Source organism: Aquila chrysaetos, chromosome Z (genome assembly GCF_900496995.4).
Source record: "Aquila chrysaetos chrysaetos chromosome Z, bAquChr1.4, whole genome shotgun sequence".
Taxonomy (NCBI): domain Eukaryota; kingdom Metazoa; phylum Chordata; class Aves; order Accipitriformes; family Accipitridae; genus Aquila; species Aquila chrysaetos.
In genome coordinates this window covers 20,103,615-20,127,838 of record NC_044030.1, presented here as the reverse complement: position 1 = coordinate 20,127,838, position 24,224 = coordinate 20,103,615, and the positions used below count along the sequence as shown (strand labels likewise).

Genomic DNA, 24,224 nt, shown 5'->3' with positions numbered 1-24,224 from the left:
GGGAGTAGCAAGCTACATCAAGACCAAGTAAAGCAAAAATACTTGGTTGCAGGAAGATTTTTCTCAATAGTAGTGTCAATTTAAGCAGCTCCAGAGTAAAAAAGTGGAGGAAAGAAATTAGGCTGGCACAGTGCATTTGAGAAATAATACCTTCCCCAAATAAAATTCTTACTTAATGGCTGTGATCAGCATCTTTGGAGTACTGGTTAGCTTATTTGTGCTATGTATTGTTTATAGCATCTTAAATAGACACTCCATATGTTATTCTGCCCTTTAACTTTAAAGCAGACCTATATAGACACTAACACTGTTAAACGTACAAAATGTCTGTCTGAATCTAATACTTTCTATGAACATTTTAGTGGCAATCTGCATTTTGTTTCATTCTGAAAAGGGAGAGAGGGAAAAAAAAGAAGAAAATTATCAATGAGTTCATCAGCTGGGTGGGAAATAAATCAACCCACTGCAGTTAGTGCCTGTGCCTGTGCCTGTGCAGCTATGTAGGACTGTCCATGCTGAGCCCTGAGGTCCTGGTCACTGGGTAGGCAAAGTCTGGCTATGTGTCACCTGTATACCTGTGTGAACCTGAGGGGTAACCCAGCTCCTTCCACGGCCAAGGAAGAGTGACAGCAGGCTCAGGACATGCCCCATGCAAATTAAATGGGAGGCTGGAAGATCGGTCATACTCCTGACCATATGTAGTTTACATCTGCCCTGCCAGGTGAGGATTGACATGAAGAAATTTTTCAAGCTGTTTCAAAATAACTGACAATTCAGCTGCTTAATTATTTTTTAATTCACTTACTGCACTCACATTTCACAAACTTTCAAATTAGGCCCAGTCCTGCACTGGCACCACTGAACCAGGCTTTTATTCATATAGAGCTATTTGAATGATCAGAGCCATAATCTATACACTCAATCTCAAACAGTTTACAAATAACTAGCACCAGGAGCTCTGGTTATGACTAGGTCATTTGGTATTATTTCTGTAAACCAAGAAACACAATAGTTTTAATTTGCACAATTTGCCAGTGCAGTAGAAATCCCATATTTTAATTAAAGGATTAGGAAACCTTCAGGTAACCATAACAATAGCATACAACTTACAAGCAGGAATAAATTTATCAGCAAAATCAAGAGTACTAATGGGAAAAAGGGGAAAGTTTAAAACATACTTTTAACAGTGTATCTATCATTTAGTGCAACTTAAAGGTCATTTTTTTTTTTCTTCCTTTCTGTTAGTAGGTATAATGAAGAAATAAATGAAAATATTCAGCTTGGTTGCTTAACATCATTGCAGACAGAATATTATTTTTGTTTAATGTAAACAAAGAGTCCCAGAAACCTATTCTGCTCTCTAAATTACACTCAAATATACTATACCAGATACATCTAGAATACCACCATCTTAGTTTGCAAAATAAGCACTTTTGCATTCCAGGGCCCTGAGGGAATTGGTAGTTGTAGTTGCTAAGCCACTCAATCATATTTGAAAAGACATGGCAGTCAGGTCAAGTCTCCAGTGACTGGAGATATGTGAATATCACACTCATTTTTAACAAGGGTAGAAAGGAGGGCCCTGGAACTACCAACCAGTCAGCCTCACCTCAGTGCCCAGTAAGACTGTGGAACAGATCCTCCTGGAATATGTTGAAACATATGGATGACAGAGAGGTGATCAGAGACAGCCAACATGGCTTCACAAAGGGCAAATTGTGCCTGACTAATCTAGTGGCCTTCTACAACAGAGTGACAAGAGCTATGGATGTCATCTACCTCAACTTCTGTAAGGCCTTTGGCACAGTCCTATACAACATCCTTGCCTCTGATTTGGAAAGATATGGGTTTCACGAATGGATGGTTAGATGGATCAGGAATTGGCCATGCCCAACGAGTTATAGCCAACAGCTCAATCTCCAAGTGGAAATCAGTAACTAGTGGCATCCCTCAAGGGTGCATACTGGAACCAATACTATTTAATATCTTCATCAATGACATAGTGGAATGGAGTGCATCCTCAGAAAGTTTTCACATGACACCAGGCTGGGTAGTGCAGTTGATTTGCTTGAGGGAAGGAACGCCATCCAGAGGGACCTTACTTAACAGGCCTGAGGAGTGGGCGCATGCAAATCTTATGAAGTTCAACAAGGCCAAGGTGATGCACCTAGGTCAGGGCAACCACCGTTATCAATACAGACTGGGGGACTCAGACCTGCACTGCAGAGAAAGACTTGGGGATACTGGTGGATGAAAAATTGGACATAAGCTCGCAACGTGCACTTGCAGCGCAGAAAGCCAAACATATGCTGGGCTGCACAAAAAGAAGTGTGGCCAGCAGGCTGAGGGAGGTGATTCTCCCCCTGGTCCCCACTCTCGGGAGACCCCACCTGGAGTACTGCATCCAGCTCTGAGCTGCCCAGTACAAGAAAGACATGGACCTGTTGAGTGGGTCCAGAGCAGGGCTATGAAAATGGTGAGAGGGCTGGGACACCTCTGCTATGAAGAAATGTTGAGAGAGTTGGCTTTGTTCACCCAGGAGAAGAGAAGGCTGCAGGGAGACCTTCTCATGACCTTTCAATATATGAAGGGGGCTTATAAGAAAAATAGTGAACAACTGTTTACCAGGGACTGTAGTGATAGGACAAGGGGCAACTGAAAGAGGGTCAATATAGATTGACGATAAGGAAGAAGTTTTTTACAATGAGGGTGGTGAGACACTGGAACAGGTTGCCCAGAGAAATGGTGGATGGCCATCATTGATGACTGTATTGGGTTTATGTGGCAAACCAGCAGCAGGGGGCTGCAGAGGTGGCTTCTGTGAGAAGACACCAGGGGCTGCCCCCATGTGGGACAGAGACACTTCCAGTTGGCTCCAAGATGGACCTGCAGCTGGCTAAAGCTGAGCACATCAGCAATGCTGGCAGCACCTCTGAGATAACATATTTAAGAAAGGGTAAAAAACACTGCACAAAAGCAGCTGGGAGAGAGGGGTGAAAAAAATGTGAGAGAAACAGCTTTGTAGACACCAAGGTCAGTGAAGAAAGAGGGGGAGGAGGTGCTCCAGGCATTGGAGTAGATTCCCCTGCAGCCCACGGAGAAGACCATGGTAGAGCAGATATCCACCCTGCAGCCCATGGAGGACCTCATGCCGGAGCAGGTGGATGTGCCCTGAAGGAATCTGCAGCCTGTGGAGAGCCCATGCTGGAGCAGGCTCCTGGCAGGAACTGTGGCCCGTGGAGAGGAGCCCATGCAGGAGCAGGTTTTCTGGCAGGACCTGTGGCCTCATGGGGGACACATGCTGGAGCAGTTCATGGAGGACTGTCTCCCATGGGAGGGACCCCATGATGGAGCAGGGGAAAAGCGTGAGCAGTAACGAGCGGCAGAGACAAGATGTGATGGACTGAATGCAACCACCATTCCCCCTGCCCTCCTGTGCTTATCGGGACAGGGACATAGAGAAGTCAGGAGTGAAGTTGAGCCTGGGAAGAAGGGAGGGGTGGTGGGCAGGTGTTTTTAGATTTTTTTCTTGTTTCTCATTATCTTATGCTGTTTGATTGGCAATAAATTAAATTAACGTCAACAAGTCAAGTCTTTTTTGCCTGTGATGGTAATTGTGGAGTGATCTCTCTGTCCTTATCTTGACCCACAAGGTTTTTGTCATATTTTTCTTCCCATCTTGTTGATGGAGGGGGAGTCATAGAGCATTTTGGTGGGCACTTGGTGGCCAGCCAAGGTCAACTCACCACAATGGGGCTTTGAGCAACCTAGGGGGGTTGGAACTAGATGACCTTTGAAGGTCCTTTCCAACCAAAACCATTCTATGTGTCTATGATAATGGAGAAATACACAGTTTCATTTTCTTATGTATAAATGCAACGTAAACAAAACAAAAACAAAAACAAACAAACAAAAGAAACCAAAACCACTTGCATATCTATTTGCCTTTTAAAACAAATTCCTGTCTATTTTTTATGTCTATTACATTTTGGTCATTTTGGCTGAAATGGTCTACAAGGGTCGGACTATACACAGTGGCTTTCTAACTCAGGTACATTTATAAGTACGTCATTTTAACAGCCTTCTTGCTGCCATTATTTTTAGTCAGTACTTTTCTGCACTGGATTAGAACCAGAGGGCTAACAGGAGCAATATAAATTGCTAACGCTGATGCTGTGCAGCTGCTTTTTCCATGGCAGGCTAATGATAAAATGTGAAGGTCAGGTATCTCTAAATTGTATATGGGGAACTATGAGTAGAGCACTAGAATAACCATGAATTCTCTCGTTAATCTGGATTCTGGCAACAAATCCTTTGTTCTCTTACCTGCTAAAGCAGGGAGTAAAAATGCTACCTCTATAATTTGTGCAGGTTTTTTATCCAAGGTTCAGTACCCAATGAAAGAACAGCCTATTAAAACAGGCAGCCTGAGCTGTTCAGCGGAAAAGTGAGTAACCTAACCCACCAGTATGCAGCAACAGCCACAATGGGAGAGACATGGAGAGGTTACATCTATTATGTTTTACAGTTTTACAAAACTGTGTATAGAAACAGATAGCAGGACATGATCTAGTATATAACAGTAATAAAAAGAAAGTTGCCCAGAATAAGGTATATGCTCAAGATTGGCTCATTCTTTTGTATTATTCTGGGCATTTGCCATATTCCTCTTTAATAAAAATTCAACATTACAGTAGGTAAAAAAAAAACCTCTCCAAAAGGAATCTGTCTGCAAATAAAGCATCTGGAATGTTTTAAAATGAATCAAGAGTCCTGAATGCTAAAGGGAAAACCAGGCCCTTTGTTAAAAAAAAAAAAAAAACAACAAACTATAAAATTATGAAAAAACATGGAAGGAGATGGTGGCACACTTTCTTTGACCTGAAAATTGAATTAATAAACTTTCTTATAGCGGATTTAATTTATGTATTCAAGTCCATTGTTAATCAGGTATTCAACATATTAGCAAAACTCTTACACAAAACCCAGAAACACTAGCAGTAGGAGTATTATTATGAGTAATAGAATATACTGTATCAGTGCTTCCTATAAGAACCACTAACAATGTAGATGAACAGTACTTTTGCTTTCAATTACAGCTGCAGTTGGTTTAGTTGTGACACTAAGGATCAGTGCTGTCTATGAACCCCTGGAAGTCTTTCTGCCTCTTTCTGTACTCTACCATGTCACAGGCAGCTACATCACATCTATTGATAAAATCTTGCTGTATTTGGAGATGGCTACTGGTGGAAAGAGCAGAGTAACAACTTACATGAAAAAGGAGCAATTCAGAGGTGAGAGAGGCAGGAGTTTTTTTACAACTGAAATACATTCAATTTAAAAAAAGGTAAACTTATTATTGTGGTTTCTAAGGCTAACATTAGAGTGCATATAACTCATTCAAGACAAGAGAGTAGATAAAGAACCCAGAAATAAAACACATTTATTAATTTGATTTGCAAGTCATTTTTACTGCCTGAAGGAGAGGAATCAAGTTTTCCTTCCAAGCTTATTAGAGATTTCCCTTATAAAACACCTTATTTTATTCTAGATTCAACCTATTTAAACATTCCTATATATGAGGTAAAAAGGAGTGTGGCTTCCAAAAATAGTGTTGTTTGTTATATCAGGATTGAGATATCCAAGATTGTCTCAACTTGAACAAATAAAATAAGATTTGTACTTACCGATATATCATCACTAAAATCTATTTCATCCAAATCAAGGTATTCAGGGGCTTCCATTATTCTTCTATGGACATTTTGGGTGAGTCAGCACAGTAGTAAAGACCTAATTAAGAAAAGAGAAATGGATTGTCTACTAAAGAGTCAAAACCACACAGAAATGGTTTAATATAGTTGCTAGATTACTGAAAACATTTAACTTGTATAGTAGGCTTTCATAACTTAATCCTAAAAGCTAAATATGATTTGCTATCTCTACTCTGCATATCATGAAGAAGCCATTTCAATATTTAGGGAGAATAGCTAAGTGGCACTTGAACTGGAAGTCAAAAATAGTTGATTCAGTCTTCCCTCAGTCCTTCCAGAAGTTCAATATAGGTGTAAAGACCTAAGCTGTTGAGCACCCTCATGAGCCTGCAACCATAGCTGTGTTAATGACGTAACTTCTCTTAAGGATGCTATTACTTTACTGGCCTGAACACAACAACTTCTGTTACTATAGTTTTCCCCTGCTCAAGAAGGCAGAAAAGAACTGAGAATCATGCTGTGCACAGAAAACAAAATCCTATCACACCTTATCTCAACTTACAAGCAGACTAACACACAATACAGTCAGTGCTTTACAGATGGATGATTTATCTTTCCTCAGCCTGCAAGTGCACTTCCCCCAAACCAGTAACCATGGCAAAACCAGAATTACATCAGTGTGCACTGATTATCAGGGGCCTTAACCACTTCCTCACAGCAAGGGAAAAAGAAGAGAAAATTCTCTTGCAAGCAAGAAATTTGGCTGGAAAAGTCAATACGTAATTCTGAGTAAATTGGTGCTTAAACAATCAGAAGACCAAAGACAATAAAACTCTCATTATTTTCTTAATCCTGACTAGAATAAAGGTGTGCATTATCCCTACAGACAAGCATAACAGGAGTAAAAGTGGAAAGGAAGCTGTTTTAAAGGAAGCTGAAAAAGAAAAGCATAATGCATTTTTAAATAATGTGAAGCACTACATAAGTGTTAAGTATTATTATGGAAGCAAACTAAATCTTTCTAGCACTTGTACATAACAAAAGGAAATGCCTAAAGGAAAAAATAATACAAGCCCAGTTTATTCATATGACAACTGCCAAGAAATATGTTTATGAATAATGAATTCAGCTGTGTAGGTCTAAATAAAATCACTGTGTGAAACAATCATATGCAGTTAAGAATGTCCTAGGACAAGGGCTTTGAAGAAAATGCTTTTCTGCAGGTGTTATACTTATTGGCAAACAAAACCTCAGTCATTAATCTCCTTCATAACACCCCACCCAAGCACAGAGCTGATCCTAAGACATCTGTCATGGTTTAACCCCAGCTGGCAACTAAGCACCACACACCTTCTTCAGGGGTATACCTGCTGCAGCATAGACTTAGCCACAACCACAGATGCTTCGAGGTGTACCTTCTCCAGTGTGGACTTATCCCTGGGCCACAATCCCTTCCAAGGTATACCTGCTGTGGCACAGACATAACCACGGCCACGGATGCTTTGGAGTGTTCTGCTCCCACATGGACTCATCCACTTGTCACAGTCCCTTCGACTCGAGTTCCCACTGGAGTTCCAGTCTGTCTAGTACAGCAGCACAGCAGGCAGAGAAATCAAAAAGCAGCCACTAATGACCACGAGACTCTAATATACAGTAACGGAAGCAAGCCTCATGGCAAGTACAGGACCCTGCCAATTAATAGCTAAACAGCAATAACAACTATAAATTCAATCTAGCACATTCCAGTCAAACCTGTGGTTATCTTGAACACTTCAAGCCCCACGTTGGGCGCCAAAAAGGAGTGTCATGATTTAACCCCAGCCAGCAACTAAGCACCACGTAGCCGGTCGCCCATTCCCCCCGCGGTGGGATGGGGGAGAGAATCGGAAGGGTAAAAGAGAGAAAACTCGTGGGATGAGATACAGGCAGTTCAACAGGTAAAGCAAAAGCTGTGCACGGAAGCAAAGCAAAACAAGGAATTCATTCACCACTTCCTATCGGCAGGCAGGTGTTCAGCCATCTCCAGGAAACCAGGGCTCCATCACACGTAACGGTTATGTGGGAAGACAAACACCATCACTTCGAACGTCCCTCCCTTTCTTCTTCTTCCCCCAGCTTTACTTGCTGAGCATGATGTCATATGCTACCGGATATCCCTTTGGTCAGTTGGGGTCAGCTGTCCCAGCTGTGTCCCCCCAATTTCTTGTGCACCCCCAGCCTGCTCGCTGGTGGGGTGGGGTGAGAAGCAGAAAAGGCCTGGACTCTGTGTGAGCACTGCTCAGCAGTAATGAAAACAGCCCTGTGTTATCAACACTGTTTCCAACACAAATCCAAAACATAGCCCCATACTAGCTACTATGAAGAAAATTAAGTTCATTCCAGATGAAACCAGCACAACATGTGTTCTTGAAAAGTTATTAGAAGAAGAACCAAAAGGCAAATCTACAGTTTTAAGCTGAAAGAGCTGGAAAAGCACATTTTTATTTCTGACCAAGTTACTGAAGGTAAAGGACTATTCAGCATAATTTTCTCCTTAAATGGATATGAAAAAACCTCTCCAAACTTTTTTTTTTTTTAATGTATTAGTATATTTCTGCCTCTGAGTGAAGCAGTGGGAAAGGAGATGGCTTCAAAAAGGTAAAAACAGTATAAAGCCCTCAGTCCAACCTGATATGAGGAAACAGAAGTGGCTATAATGTGAAACTAGTCAGAAGCTTTTCATTTTGCACAATTCCCAAATGCTAAGTTTATTCTTATAGGGAACCACTAAAATCAGACGAAATCCTTGCAATGAAAGGAATTAGCTGTTGTGAAAAAACATGACACATTCAAGCCTTCAGATTCTTTTCCACATTAGAGATTTTGCTTTCTTAACAGAAATATAGAATTTCAGTATATTTTTTTAAGGGTTATACTTGAATGTGTTGCATTTAGGTGACATGACAGCTTATTTGCGGCAAAGTGCACCATCATTGTATTGGGTTTGTGTGGCAAGGTTTTGGTAGCGGGGGGGTTATGGGCCTGGCTTCTGTGAGAAGATGCTGGAAGCTGTCCCCATGTCTTATAGATACAATGCCAGCCTGTTCCAAGACAGACCCACTGCTGGCCAAGGCCAAGCCCATCAGTGACAGTGGTAGCACCTCTGGGATAACAGATTTAAGAAGGGGAAAAAAAAAACCCCGAACTGCTCAATTGCAGCTGCAGAGAGGAGTGAGAATATGTGAGAGCAACAACTCTACAGACACCCAGGTCAGTGAAGAAGGAGAGGGAGGCGGTGTTCCAGGTGCCGGAGCAGAGATTCCCCTGCAGCCCATGGAGGTCCATGGTGGAGCAGATTTCCACCTGCAGCCCATGGAGGACCATACGCCAGAGCAGGTGGATGCCCAGAGGAGGCTATGCTATAGGAAGCCCGTGCTGGAACAGGCTCCCAGCAGGACCTGTGGACCCATGGAGACAGAAGCCCACACTGGAGCAGGTTTTCTGGCAGGACTTGTGACCCCGCAGGGGACCCACTCTGGAGCAGTCTGTGCCTGAAGGACTGCAGCCCATGGAAGGGACCCATGCTGGAGCAGCTCATGAAGGACTGCAGCCCATGGGAGGGACCCACACTGGCGCAGGGGAAGAGCGTGAGGAGGAAGGAGCAGCAGAGACAATATGTGATGGACTGACCACAACCCCCATTCCTTGTGCCCCTGCACCACTCAGGGAGGAGGATGTAAAGGAGGTGGGAACAAAGGAGTGAAGTTGGACCTGGGAAGGGAGGGGCTGAGGGAAGGTGTTTTATTTTTTGTATTTGTTTCTCACTATCCTACTCTATTTTTAATTAGCAGTAAATTAAATTAGTTTTCTTGAGTCTGTTTTGCTTGTGATGGTAATGGGTGAGCAACCCCCCTGTCTTGATCTCAACCCATGAACTTTTTAATCTTATTTTGTCCCCTTGTCCTGTTCAGGAGGGGGAATGACAAAGCAGCTGGGTGGGCATCTGACAGCCAGCCAACACCAACCCATCACAGTGTCCCTCCACGGAGGTAAAGACAAGCTGTCAGTTTACCACTGTGACTATTGATACCAGCTCAAACCAAATTATTAAGTCAGTTTTAGAAGCAAGATAAATGCCAACTGTACATGTACATGTCCTGCACAAATTACAGGACTGTAGAATCTACCCAGTGTCATTCCTTAAAATGATACATGTATGAAGTAAGAATGAGAATGAAAATATAAAAGTTTAAAGGTTAGAGTCATATATGGACCGTATCACATACAAATAGCCTAAAACCAAACCAAAACTTCACTGAGTTTCAGTTTTTCACTGGAATTCAATGGATTAAAAAGAACCCCACACAGTATGTTTAAAAATCAGTGGAAGAAATAAATAAACCTACTCTGAACATGCCACATAAAAAGCCAGAATCAAGAAGTGACCTAAAGTTTTTATTTTGCAATTAAAACTGATTTATTCAAGTAAAAAACCTCCACAGCTTTAACAAAAAAATACTATTCCTGGTTACCACATATCTCAAGATTTTAGAACAAAAAGATCTCAACCTTCTGAACTTACTTCTTAAATTTAAATTGCAAGAAGCCATTGGGGCAAAAAAATGCTGCATCCATCCACGGCTGATGAAAGAACTGCATTTCACCTAGAGATGTACAAAACTCATGCCAGTCCATAGTCTTGCAACATTACTTCCCCAAAATGTTATCTTCTGTCTTCTCAAAGCATAAAGACTATGAAACACACAAAGTCTGAAGAGAAAGTTGGTAACCAAAACAAAAAAATTTTCTCTATGGAAAACTTATCTTTCTGAAGACAGTGTTCAGTTATATGTAAAGAAAGGGTAAGACACTCATGCATTCTGTTTGCTATAAGATTTTAATTTTTTTTCTTGATGAGGTAAAACTGGACAGCAACTCAGGACAAATACTATGACCAAGTAAGATTTCCCATGGCTATACTTGGAGTCTTATTCAAGAGGTGCACTTTTTTGATGCAATTTAACTTAGTAGAACTACACCATGTATAATGCGAACCATATGGTAAGGATAATACTCAGAGTTGTGACTATTTTGAGACCTTTGAAATGGCTGAATCCAGCATATCAGCAGAAGTATAAACAATCTGAATGGCATTCACAAGCAGATAATAAGCACAACTGGTCAAATACAAGGTAAAAATAATTGCAACCAAAATTGTAATTGCCAGCAATGGATGACATTAGATGAATAATGTATTTCCAGCATCAATACCAAAGCAATACAGATGACTGTCTCTAGCCTGCCAGCAGAAATGTCTGACATTTAACTGATCAGTTTTCCTAACCGCATTTTGGAAACTAGTCATTAAATATTCCACAAAATTTTAACCCAAAAACGGGCATTTCTTGTCTGGCAATTTGGCTTGCAGAGAGACACACACACATATATACATTTTATACAGATAAAAGAAATCCTGTTTGCTCTCAGAATTCACAGCTTAAAGAAGAAAACTGCATAAACATGACCCATATGTATTGAAGAAAAAGTGTTTTTTATAGTTTGATGAAGCAGTTCCACCAGGAGAAAACATCTGGCTAAAAATTACCACACAGAAAAGTGGTAATAGTAGTATCGGTATAATAACATACTGCATATGTTGCATTGCAACAGATACTAAACAGTGATTAGGTTGTAAAATAAAGCACAACCCCCCCCTCAAACCTTCTCCTCTTCAATCAACAGCAATAACCCTTATTGTTTTTCCAAAACATAGATTTTCTCTGCTGTTGTCCTTCTCAGCTAAAACTAGTTGTCTGAACTCAAATCCTGTTACAGACAAAATTAAGTGAATGAGGAAAAAAAGGGGCAAAGAAAGCAATTCCCAGTACAATAATAATAATTTAAAAAGCAATGAAGTATTACATACAGGGAACAAATCCATCAATTTCTGCATACACTAAAACTCCACTCTAGACTGATGGCATGCATTACCTACAGGTGAAACACTTACATTATTCACAAATTTCTTTTTTAAGGTAGATCAAGCCTTGGATTTGTCTCGCCACAGTCTTAAAAAACACACCAGCAACGATCTCTAGGGGCTGGTGCATCTTTTGAGGATGAAGAAGACTCAATGTGGAATGGCAGGAATGCTTTAAAAGCCAGTCCTGATGCTGACTTTGTATTGCGAAGCCAATGGCCATTGCCTTATCCTTACTAAAGCACATCAGGCAAGAACAAGTCCACACAGGTGAGCATTTGCTGTCTGTCAATTAACTGAGTGAATGAAGAGACCGGTGTGGCAGGCAGAAACTAAGCAAGCATCAGGTTCAGTTTCTTGTTATGTTTGCCCAGTGCAAAATTATGGAATAAAAAATAGCATAGCAGATTTGTAGTGACTGCAACAAGGCTGTAGCAGATTCGGTAGCTTCGAAAGGAATGTGATCCAGTACCTCAGCCATAAACAGTCTCAGTGCTGCATGTGAAAGACTAAATCCAAGAGGGAGCACAGGGGAAATGTCCTTTATTGAGCCAAACCAAAACAACTAATTGAGAATGCATCATTTTGATTATTTATGGACACATAAATAATAAGAACAAATAACAATAAAAAGATCTGCTGTCAATTAAATGTCTACTGCAGTTGTAACTCTTAAGAAATCCTGCTAAATGCCACATGGGATTTTATTTTCCACATCTCAGAACTACTATAGCAAAATATTTGGGGACTTACTTAAACTTTCAATCAAATATAAAGTAAATCAGATGTAAATACTTCTATAGTGGTTGGCAAAATGCTGTTTCCTTAAGCACAGTTAATATTAAAGATTTAGGCTTTAAATGCCAGAATGCCATGGTGGTTGCTTTTTTAATTAGGGGATAAGGTTACATTTTACAATTATAGGTCTAAGATAACAAAATAACATATTGCCCTTTCCTAGGCATCAGAGGCTATAGTAGCTCAAGATGAACAAGATTCATGGACAGAAAGGGAAGACTTTAAATCTTTAATTTAAGCACACAGTATGTGTTTCAAGTAATGCTTGAAATCTGGTGAGCATCTGAATTTCATTCCCTAACATTAAGAAATACCAAGAGCATAAACCCAAGTTTTTTCACTTTCAAACAAATAGAACAGTGTAATGTTACATTATGTTAAATGTATTTAGCAGGCAGTGAAAAGCCCAGCACCCTACTAAAATCTACAGTACAGGAAAGCACATCATCTGTCAGCAGCAGGAAATATCTAGGACTTAGAATTCGGTTCCTCCATCCTCATATTCAACACTAAGAGTGAAGTTCTACCAAAAATTAATTTGGCCTTGTAACCCTATCTACTATGCATATAAGGAAAGCACTATAGTATGTTCAGGGCACTGCCATAATTAGGGGATATGAGAGCTGGACTATTGAATGACGGCAAGAAAGCTTGGCCACTGGGTCCTAGCAAAGCTAGTCTGGGCTAACACCACTGCTTCTCCAGCTGTCACACCTCTTACTACTTCTTATGCTCCCCGGTGCCCAGCTCTGTTCTGTCTCATATTAAAGACTACATGTTCTTTGAGACGGGTATTGTGTAGTCTCTCTACATTTGTCTAGCTTTTCGCATAGCTTGTGTCCTTGTCTACTAACAGAGCTCTGTGGTACAAGAGTAATCCAATTAAATAATAAACATGATGCAAATACACTGCAATGGACACTGGAGGAGGTCATATTTGAAGCTTTGTGGGGGATCCCCAGGACAACTGAAAAACTTTATCCAGCAAAAACAGATGGCACCTCCGCAGGTGATAAATGCAGAACACAAGGAGAAAGCATCAAAGACATAGAAAGCTTGCAGTTTCACTAGAATAGAATAGAATAGAATAGAATAGAATAGAACAGAATAGAATAGAATAGAATATTTCAGTTGGAAAGGACCTACAATGATCATCTAGTCCTAAGCAATACTTTAAATTTAGTACTATACATACATGCACTCTTTGAATACCCAAGCTTCTCATTCATATTTACACTCTCATTATCTCTAAGGGGGGAATTACTTGGATATAATCAATAAATATTCAAGCACATGACTTTGGGAATGTAAAGAGTGACACTGCAGCTCAAACAGAGGTTCATTTGCTTTTCAAGCATACCACTTTAGCTTCATGCATTCAAATAAAATGACAACCTGACACATGGTTAGACTATGTTGACACTTAAAAGTGTCATGCTTATAAGGGTTTGTGATATTATAATGCAGTCTGAAGTGCATTGTGAAAACAATTTTTATTACCTTCTAGGGCTCCCAAAGTGTTTTTTTTAATTACATGAAATAACATTTTTTCTATTACTTGTCATGCTCAGTGTCTGGATTGTGTATTACTGACTGAGCACCTCTTGTGTACTAGTTTGTTTTATTTACTTTTCTTCCTTCTATGTAAGCCAAGAAAAATATCTCATGCAAAGGAAATTATCTGTCCAGTCAAATTTAAAATATAAAAATATAAAGGGAAGGCTCAATAGGAGCAGGGGGAGATTTTAAAAAGTAAAGATGAATTTTAAATAACAATTTATTGTAAAAAAAGAAAAGTTATCAGTGAGGCTGAAAAATGATGTGATTTCTTTCAATGCAGGAATGAATTCTGAGGCCAGGATTACCTTATCCTTTATCACATTTATTCAGAAATTTTCCTGAGTTTAAAAGTTCATAGGAGATACTTCTAAAGCAAGTCAAAATAAAAGCACTGCTTTTAATCACCACGCAAGTACCATCAGTGCACAAGTTACACTGACAGGACAGGAAGAAGGAATGCAGCAAAGCACAATAATTTTCCAAGACCAAAAGATGCTATTTTTAAAATTTAATTTCAGAAAAACTCTGCATTCCAGACATGCAGAAACAATCCACCAGCAGCCCTGAAGAGGCACAAATACTGAGCCCAGTTCTGCTCCTAATGAAGTCAATGCACTTTCAGCACTGGTTTTAGATAAGAACAAATGTATTTGTTTCTGGCCAAACAGAATTGAACTTCTCCTACTTATCTACCTAGACCTCAAGATCACATATTCATCCATATTGCTTGGATGTAAAGCAAACCTATGGAGTCTTAAGGGAAATGAGCTGGCAAAGTGCGCTCACAGCCCAGAAAGCCAACGGTATCCTGGACTGCATCAAAAGAAGTGTGGCCAGCAGGTCAAGGGGGGTGATTCTGCCCCTCTACTCTGCTCTGGCAAGACCCCACCTGGAGTACTGCATCCAGCTCTGGGGTCCCCAGTACAAAAAAAGACATGGACCTGTTGGAGCCAGTCTAGAGGAGGGCCACAAATGATTAGAGGGATGGAACACATCTGCTATGAGGAAAGGCTGAGAGAGTTGGGGTTGTTCAGCCTGGAAAAGAGAAGGCTCCGGGGAGACCTCACTGTGGCCTTTCAGTACTTAAAGGGGGCTTATAAGAAAGCTGGGGACAGACGTTTTAGTAGGGCCTGTTGCAATAGGACAAGGGGTAATGGTTTTAACTAAAAGAGGGCAGATTTAGACTAGATATAAGGAAGAAATTTTTTACAATGAGGGTGGTGAAACACTGGAACAGGTTGCCCAGAGAGGTGGTAGATGTCCCATCCCTGGAAACATTCAAGGTCAGGCTGGATGGGGCTCTGAAGCAACCCAATCTAGTTGAAGATGTCCCTGCTTATTGCAGGGGGGTTGGACTAGAGGACCTTTAAAGGTCCCTTCCAACCCAAACTATTCTATGATTCTATGATTTCAATGAAGTCATGTGGAAGTAGGTAATAATGTATGGTTCACCTACGCTTTCTTCTACCCCCATGAATTGCATGGAAAATTCATCACAACTTGAGGCATTTTGACATCTAGTAGTTTTAACAATTACAATGACTGACACTATGTAGTCTGTAGGTAATATGTATGTCAGGACGCACAGAGTGAAGATAAAAGTATGTTTATTAAGACACATTTCCTCATGTTTGTTGGGTTTTTTTAGCACACTGAATAGTACTCCACATAACTTACTGCAAAAGGGAAGTGTTACTCCAAGGATGACTTCTGAGCTCCAGTAAAATACAAGCAAGCTTTGCCATTAATATCTGTGTGACTAAGATGTCATCCACCTTAAGGCAAGGAGTGTCTGTTTAGCTGTTAGGAAGTACTTCCTTCTTGCTTTTCTAAATACTACTCCATTTAGTGCTGTCATGAATAACCATTACATTTAATATTAAAAGAGAGTGATTTTACTTCTTCATTCGAAAAGAAAACAGCAACCTAATAAAAAGAAATCAATATTTAGGCTACTGAGTGATCTGTCTAACTGAAGAGTGGTTTTTACTGTAACAGAACTTGAAAGACATCTGCTCACTGCAAACCACCCCAGATTTCTCCTAATAAAACCATCCTTTCCACCCCACAGTTTTATGTTTCCTTCAAGATTCAAGCATAAAGAAAACTGGACTCCAAGCACTCAGCCAGAACATATGCACTTGAGCATTCTGGAATGAGGCCTAGAAAAATAAACTTGTTTGCTTCAATTAACCTTGAAGGAGAAACCTTTGGAATTGGAAATTAATAGCTGTTATATTAAAACTGAAACAGCATACGTGATTCAAGCACTGAACAAAAGCTAATGCATTGTCTGCTTAACTTTAATGACAGGATCAAAACAAATAAGAGGTCAACTGTTCCATTGAAAAAGAGATATTTCATTGGCTGTATTTGATTAATTTATGTTTTTATTCCCTTTGAACTACTACAAGGCTATTTGCTCTTAACATGAAGTAGCATACAGTCATGCAAAATTAATACGCTTACTTCATTGTACTCTAGCTTATATGGCAACTGTTTCAGTTATTTCACACCAGCTAACTTTTTTTATGGGCTTTAAGACTCACCAACATGCAGATCAAAACCAGATCAAACTCCTCCCCTCTGTAAATGACATATGTACATATATGTATAAATGGAGGGAAAGACCAGACAGAAACCTCACTAGAACACACAGCAAGAATACATGCTGTTCCATTACTATAACTGATTTCTATAATGCCATTGTTTGTAGTGACCTAGAGACAACAGAGGGGCATTAAACTAGACAAGTGTCTAAAATATCCTGTAGTTCTACTTATTTCCACTGCTACTGTCACCCAACTTATCTAAGCTGTGGAGTACTACTTCCTGCCAGTCGCTGACCCTATTTGGGCATGATGGCTGCTCCCTTCACTTGTTTAAAAATGGTCTTTAAATGGTAATGAGATTCTGCTTCTTCCTCTAAACTGTTCTATGAATATGTATTTAACCTGATGTTATCTCCAGTTATGGCTTGTTATCAAAACTAATTTGTTCAGTCTTCCCACTAAACATTTTGTGACAGAGTGACTCTAAAATGACAAAGTGTTTCTGCTTAATGTAGAGAATAATAGTTCTCAAATCCCTGTTACAGGAGAAATACTAATGTCCATTTTAAATTATCTACTTGTAAATTTAAAAACTAGTCATCTCATAGTATACGAAATAGTCACAAAAAACCCCAAGCTACATAAAGTGTGACATTTTTACCATTCAGGTATGAAAGGGCCACTTTTTCCACTCACAAAAAAAGATCAGTATCTTCCTCATGAAATATACTTCATTTCCTCATATGAAATGTTCCAATGGTTTAAAAAAAATGGATGCTTGAGGCAAACAGTGCACTTAAAAGCAGAAATTTTAACAGCAAAGACTGAATTTCAAAAATATTTTTCCATCAAAAAAATAAATTTTCAGAAAAGGAAAATTCATTTCCACAAGGGAAAAAAATGAAAAAATGAGCAAAGACATTTTTAACATCTTTATATATCCTCAGAAATAACTCATAGATAAATCAACGTTATCCCCCAAAATAGCATAGAGTTGTTGAGGTTAAAGCACAGAATGTCTTAGGCTGGAAGGGTCCACGTAAGATCATTTAGTCCAACCCCTCTGCTCTCACAGGGTCAGCTAGAGCAGGTTAAACCCAGGACTGTGTCCAGTCAGGTTTTGAGTATCTCCAAGGATGGAGACTTCACAATGTCTCTGGGCAACCTGTTCCAGTGTTTGACCAGCCTCACAGTAAAAAAGTGTTTTCTTGTGTTCAGACGGAATTTCATGTGTTTCACTTTGTGCCCATTGCCTCTTGTCCTGTCAGTGGCCATCACGGAGAAAAACCTTGCTCCCTCTTCTTCATTCCATCCCATCAGGTATTCATACACATGGGTAAGATTCTCCTGACCCTTCTCTTCTCCGGGCTCAACAGTCCCAGCTCTCTCAGCCTCTATTCATATGAAAGAAGCTCCTGCCCCTTAATCATCTTTGTGTCTCCGTGCTGGATTTGCTCCAGTAAGTCCATATATGTCTTTTACTGGGAAGCCCAGAACTGGACTCAGTACTCCAGGCATGGCCTCATCAGGGCTGAATAGAGAGGAAGAACCACCTGTCTTGCTGGCAACACTCTCCCTAAAGCAGCCCAGAAGGCTGTTGGCTGTCTTTGCCACAGGGCCATATTTCTGGCTTATGGTCAGCTTGGTGTCCACCGGGACCCTCAGGTCCTTCTCTGCAAAGCTCATTTCCAGCCGGCTAGCCCCCAGCATGTATTGGTGCATGGGTTTATTCCTCCCCAGATGCAGGACTTTGCATTTCCCTATGTTGAACTTTGTGTGATTCCCCCCAGCCCAGTCCATCAGTTTGTTCACATCCCTCTGAATGGCAGCACAACTCCTCCCAGTTTTGTATCATCTGCAAACTTAATGAGACTGCACTCTGTCCCATTGTCCAGGTCTGTTTAACTGTTAATATGAAGATTTTAAGCAGTACTGGCACCAGTACTGACTGCTGGGGTAGACCACTAGTGACTTGCCACCAACTAGACCTGTGTTGCTGATCACAACCCTCTGGGCCCAGCCACTCAGTTTTGAATCCATCTCACTGTCCACTTATTTCACCCAACATTTGTCAGCTTGTCTGTAAGGATGTTATGGGAGACAGCATCAAAAGTCCTAGTAAACAACATCCACTGCTCTCCTGTTGTCTGATATTCACCTAATTGTAGAACACTGTCAGGTTGGTTATGCATTGTTTCCCCTTCATAAATCAATGCTGACTACTCCAGATTACTTACACTTCATGTGTTTCGAAGTGCTTTGCGGGAAGATTCTCTCCATCACCTTAGTGGAGATTGAAGTGAGGCTGATCAGTGTGTTTTTCCCCAGGTTTTCCTTCTTGTCCTTCTTGAAAACAGGAGTGACATTTGGTCTCCTCCAGTCTTCAATCACCATGACCTTTCAAAGATAATCAAAAGTGGTCACACAATGACATCAGCCATGTCACTCACCACTCACGAGTTCAGCCTGTCAGGCCCCATGGACTTATGTGTGTCCAGTTTAAGTGCTCCATAACCTCCTTCTCCTCCTACTCTTTCTCTTCTTCCTCCTCTTTCTTCTCCTCCTCCTAGCTCCAGACCTTCCTTCCGATCACAGGTGCCTGGGATTACTGCAGCCTGTCATACCAGTAAAGACCTACACAAGACATTGAGTACCTTGGCCTTTTCTGTGTCCTCTGTCACCACTTTCCCTGCCCCATTCAGCAGCAGCTTCATGTTTTACCTAGTCTTCCTTTTGCTATTTATGTACTTGTAGAAGCCTTTCCTGTTACCCTTCACATCATTTGCCAGATTCAACTCCAGGTCAGCCTTGGCTTTCCTAATCCTATCCATGCAAGATCAGACAACAACTCTATACTGCTCCTGGATCACCTGCCCCTGTTTCCACCTCTTGTACATTTCCTGTCTGAGTTCAGTCAGGAGCTCCTGGCTCATCCATGCACCAAGTAGGACTGACTCCTGCCACCTTTGCTTGATTTCCTGCTTGTTGGGATGGACTTTTCTTGAGCTTCAAGGTGATCCTTGTATATCAACAGGTGCTTTCAGAATCCTCTTCTTTCCAGGGCTGTAACCCATGGGATTCTTCCAAGCAATTCTCTAAAAAGATGTATAGACTAGTATTGGTGGCTGTTCTGTTAACAATGACTTCTTTCCCTAAACATTTATTTTCTATTATTTTGCTAGCTTATAAATTTGTGTGAAACTTAATAAAAGGAAGTTTACATTTCAAACACTGGATATCATAATGCTAGTAATGTAGGATATCCAACACTGAATACTAAACCCAAGGCAGAGATCAAGACTAATTTTGCATTTATATACATTTTTACAGGTTGGCATGGTTTCAATGTTTTTTCATTTTAGAGTCCTTCTTATATATTTAAGTATTTAACAGAGAAAAGAACAAAAAAGAGACAATGCCGCTTAATGACTTTTTAGGGTGTGTAGAAACAGAAATACCTATCATAATAATTGTTTGTGTAATCATGATATAAACAAGCTGCAATTAGGATGTACTTATCATTTCATTATGCTGCTCGTTATGACCAAGATATCTTGTTTGTTCTTCCTGTTCAAACAGAAAAAAAACCCCAACCCAAACCTATTCATGAAAACAATTCTTTACAGTGTTTCAAAAGGAAGCTGGAGCTGGTAAACACATGTTCTTATGGGAAATTGCCATAATCCTGACTATATCCCAGCAGGCTCTGAAAAAATTTCTCACAAAGTCTCTTCTATAAAATCTAGAACATATGTACAACAGACTGTGTTTCATGTCCTTTTAAGGAACTTGCTAGATTAATGAAGGGGACATTACTCTTGCATTTCCTTTCAAATGTCTGCCTTTTGTTACAGGTATTCTGCAATATTTGTTTTCTCTCCTATTTTCATGATTTCTGCACTTCCATCAATCTGTGAAAGAGGCCATGAAAGTTTACATCTGGACCCCCCACTGACAGCATCTTACTGTAGGCTTCTAATGCAGTATATCCAACACATAGTCTATTGATAAATGCATTTAATTACGTTTGTACCATTGAGTTCCTACCATTCTTCCAGGACAATTATCAGAGAAATCAATACAGTTGTTATTTTTTTATGTGGTTGCTAAGAGGTTTTGAAATTGATCTTACAGGTTTTTTATTACTATTGACTGATATGTCAAAAAGAACACAAACAGATCAACATAGCTCCCTTACTAATTGTCATTCAGCTAAATATCTATAAGCCATTAGGGACATATAAAAGTCACAAACTTCTGGATGGGGAACACTAACATTGATGAAAATTTTAAAAAACTTCTCCACTTGAAAAATGTAGATGACTCTTTACAATCTAAAATGGACAGCATGATTTCCTCAGCTATTTTTTCTTCACTACTTCTTTTCTGAGTTTTCATCCTCTTGCATGAAACAAGGCAATTCAGTTAAAGCAAATGAGATCACACTAGACATGGAAACATTCTGACTGCAACCAGAGAAAAATGCAAGAAATATCTTGAACTTTTTATTCTAAGTATAGCTCTTTCATATTCCAAATCAGACACCTAGCATTTAGTCTTCCTGAAGAGCTCTGTGATCCAGCACCACCTACTGTAATTATCTGTTTTTACCAAAACCAGAACCAGTAGCAGTCAGAACTCTGCCAGGACTACTGTGTATGTTGTCTCTGAAAGCATGCATCACCCCCTCTCTCAACTGCTATTTTTTTTCAGAATTGTTTACCAGACAGACGAACAGGCATGCCTTATTGTCTTCCACTCGCTGGAGCAATACTGACCTTTATGATTTGTGCAAGTTTAAATTATGTGTTTAAAAGATAGCACAGATAAGGAAAGTGGGTGGGTGCACTTCTGCCCTATGTAATTTACTACATTTGTAAAAAGTGGATTTAGAACTCCACTATTCTGATTTACCAGTATTTTACTCTCACTTACACTTACTCCGTATTGATAGAAACAGCTGCAGAAAATGCAGGAGAGAGAAAGAAAGAATCAGACCTTTAATGAACATACAGAAATTTGTAACCAATGTCCTCCATGTTGAAGTGTCACAGATGGTAAGATTAGTTTTTAAACCAGCGTGCTTTCCTTTACCACATGCAAAAATATTGCAATAGTATTTTTAACTTTTTGGATGTCAGTTGGCCACAATGACTTGCTACTACAGTTGGAAACCAGACCACAGATGTCCTACCGCTAAAGTTTAAATCTATCTCTTGGGTTTGACTCCACACTATAAATTACTAAAACAAACAGAAAAACTTTTCATTTGCACTTCTGTTACTTTCCATCCAAGACTGTACTCTCCAGACAACTATTCAGACTCCCCTGCTCCATTACATGTGACTCCCTTAAAGCGCAAGATTTTAAGTGCTCTGCCTAAAGGACTCTAGCTACTTCTGTGGGTGTCACTGTTAATTAAGGACACATGGAAAGGAAATGAAGGAGCCAAAAAGCAGCCTTGTTGTCTGGAAAAGCACCAGAATACATGGCCATGGGTGACAACATTAGGAAAAATCGGAGCTGGATAACAGGAAATGTTTGCAGCTGAGAGAAACAGTCTAGCGCCTCTTGTTCAAGCATATGAAGAAGCTGAATGACTCAAAAATCAGCCTCGAATGAAAAATCAGGTCAATGACCTCAAAGTTTCAAAGGTAACAGAAAACCAAAAACATTAACAAGGATGAGCCTATCGAAACTGTTAAAAACACATTTTATTTTCTTTTTATATATTCTACTCAAACTTCACTGAACAAAAAGTCATTCATAAAGCTATCAAACCATGTAGTGAGCTAGACAGTGAGAACTAGGAAGTTTAATAGCTAAAGATGATCAGATAGGGCCTGGTGATAAACCAGAATGGGACAAGAGAGATACACTTATGTATACACTGATTTGTAACTAAGTTTTTTAATCCGCGGTAGCTGCATTTTTGCTCCACACCAACTACATTTCTGTTTAAGGCAACAAGAAAGCATGCCAAAACCAGATACTTCTGATCTGCAGTAACTATTAACTAATATCCAATTCTGATTCCTAGCTGTTAGCCTTCACAAGTGAAACTATGCAACCATATCACTTAGGATGACCTCAGAAAGGGACTGTAATGTAAGATACAGAAACTGTATGCCTGAGCTGCTTATCATACAAAGAGAAGGACTGAGATCTCACCATTGAGCTATCATCTTCATTTCTGGTCCCACCAACTCCTCCACCTCCACTGAGATAGCCTGTACTGCACTCTTGAACTCTTCTCCAGTAATGACTATTGGGTCCACCAGGAACAGCTGTTAGATTTAGTAAAATCTGTTGACGGGGATTATTGAAAGAATGTATGGCCAAATACCACAATCTCTTTTTTTTCACTAAAAATTAAAACAACCAACATTTCTAGTTCTAGGAGGGTGTAAAAGAATAAAATTAGAAACTGGGAATACATCTATTTACTGAGATAAAAAAAACCCTGAGAACATTTGGCAGACAGCAGCTTAGCTTCACAAGCAAATATTTAGTTATCCGCAACTGACAAGTAAGCAGAAACACTGATTGGCTAGATTTGGTTTAAAATCTGCACAAGTAATTTAGCATCAATGTTATAATGTTTAGTTTTTAAGTAAACAATATTGTCATAGGAAAGCTTGTGCTTGTGGATAGTAGCACTATAATTTGAAGTTTTATTAACATTAATTTTCTGCATCTATAAAGCACATCATGATTCTTGGCATATGACCAAGTTACAAGTGTAGTCACTGTACTGGGAATAAATGCAGTTGGCTAGGCAGTGTTGTAAGACTGTTATTCCATTTTTCCAACAAAAGAATATTTCTTTTACTGCCTCTTCTTCCCCCACACATACAGTGAAACAAGCAACAACACTCCAGGTAGGATCTGTCCCAGTTCCAGGAAGAGAAGACAGGTTTAATACCATTCAGAACAAACCAGCACCAGTTGCAACTGTTTAAGAGATTATTCTTTTTAAACCAGCTCCAATCTTTTCCCTTCACTTGTTGCAAGGTAAAAGGGGCATTACATCTGGTGAGCAGGGAGGAACAAGGATTTCCTGGTTCATATATCCTACTACACAGAAGAAAGCATTGTCAATCCCAGAATTTGCATTGTGGAATACTGTCAAAGTTGGAAACCTTATGTGGTCCAGGATGTTTATATGGTGTTTCAATTATACAGATGATTCACTGATCTTTATCATAGCCATATAGTCTGAAAAGGAACTCTCGAGTGCAATGTCAGTTCAGCATTTAGCTGCTACGGACGAATATGACCTTAGGTTGCTTGTTATCTAGCAAATCTATCTTCCAAGAAGTATGTTCTTGCTACTTAAAAGTCAGTTGTAACTCTCACGAATGCTCTTAGGAGATGAGAGATGATGTCTTACAATTCCAGAAGAACCCTGGCTGGGCAAAGAAAAGAGTGCATTGTCTGCAGCTGTCAGAGTCGTCTGCAAACTGGTGATTCAGGCTCACGTAAAATATGAATGTCTCTTATGTCATCACCATCAGTTCTTTTTTTGTGAATAGTTATGATATCATAGTAAAACCTTATGTGAATTACAGTACAGATACTGCACTGAACAGGCAGTTATTCAGAAATATATATTTTGCAACTTTACTGCCTTAAAAAGGATAT

General features: G+C 39.9%; 1 protein-coding gene across 4 annotated transcripts in view; it reads right to left on the bottom strand.

The window, feature by feature from the left end:
- LOC115337143 (synuclein alpha interacting protein) overlaps positions 1–24,224 on the bottom strand; it is a 91,492-nt gene that overhangs the window by 49,096 nt on the left and 18,172 nt on the right. For 3 of the 4 annotated variants that reach the window (XM_030005207.2, XM_030005210.2, XM_030005208.2), the window contains exon 2: positions 5,688–5,790. In XM_030005207.2, coding sequence (XP_029861067.1) covers positions 5,688–5,744 — 57 coding nt within the window. In that variant the 5' untranslated portion in view covers positions 5,745–5,790. Of the gene's footprint in view, positions 1–5,687; positions 5,791–7,078; positions 7,244–24,224 lie in introns of those variants that run through there. The other variant, XM_030005209.2, reaches the window with a different exon arrangement.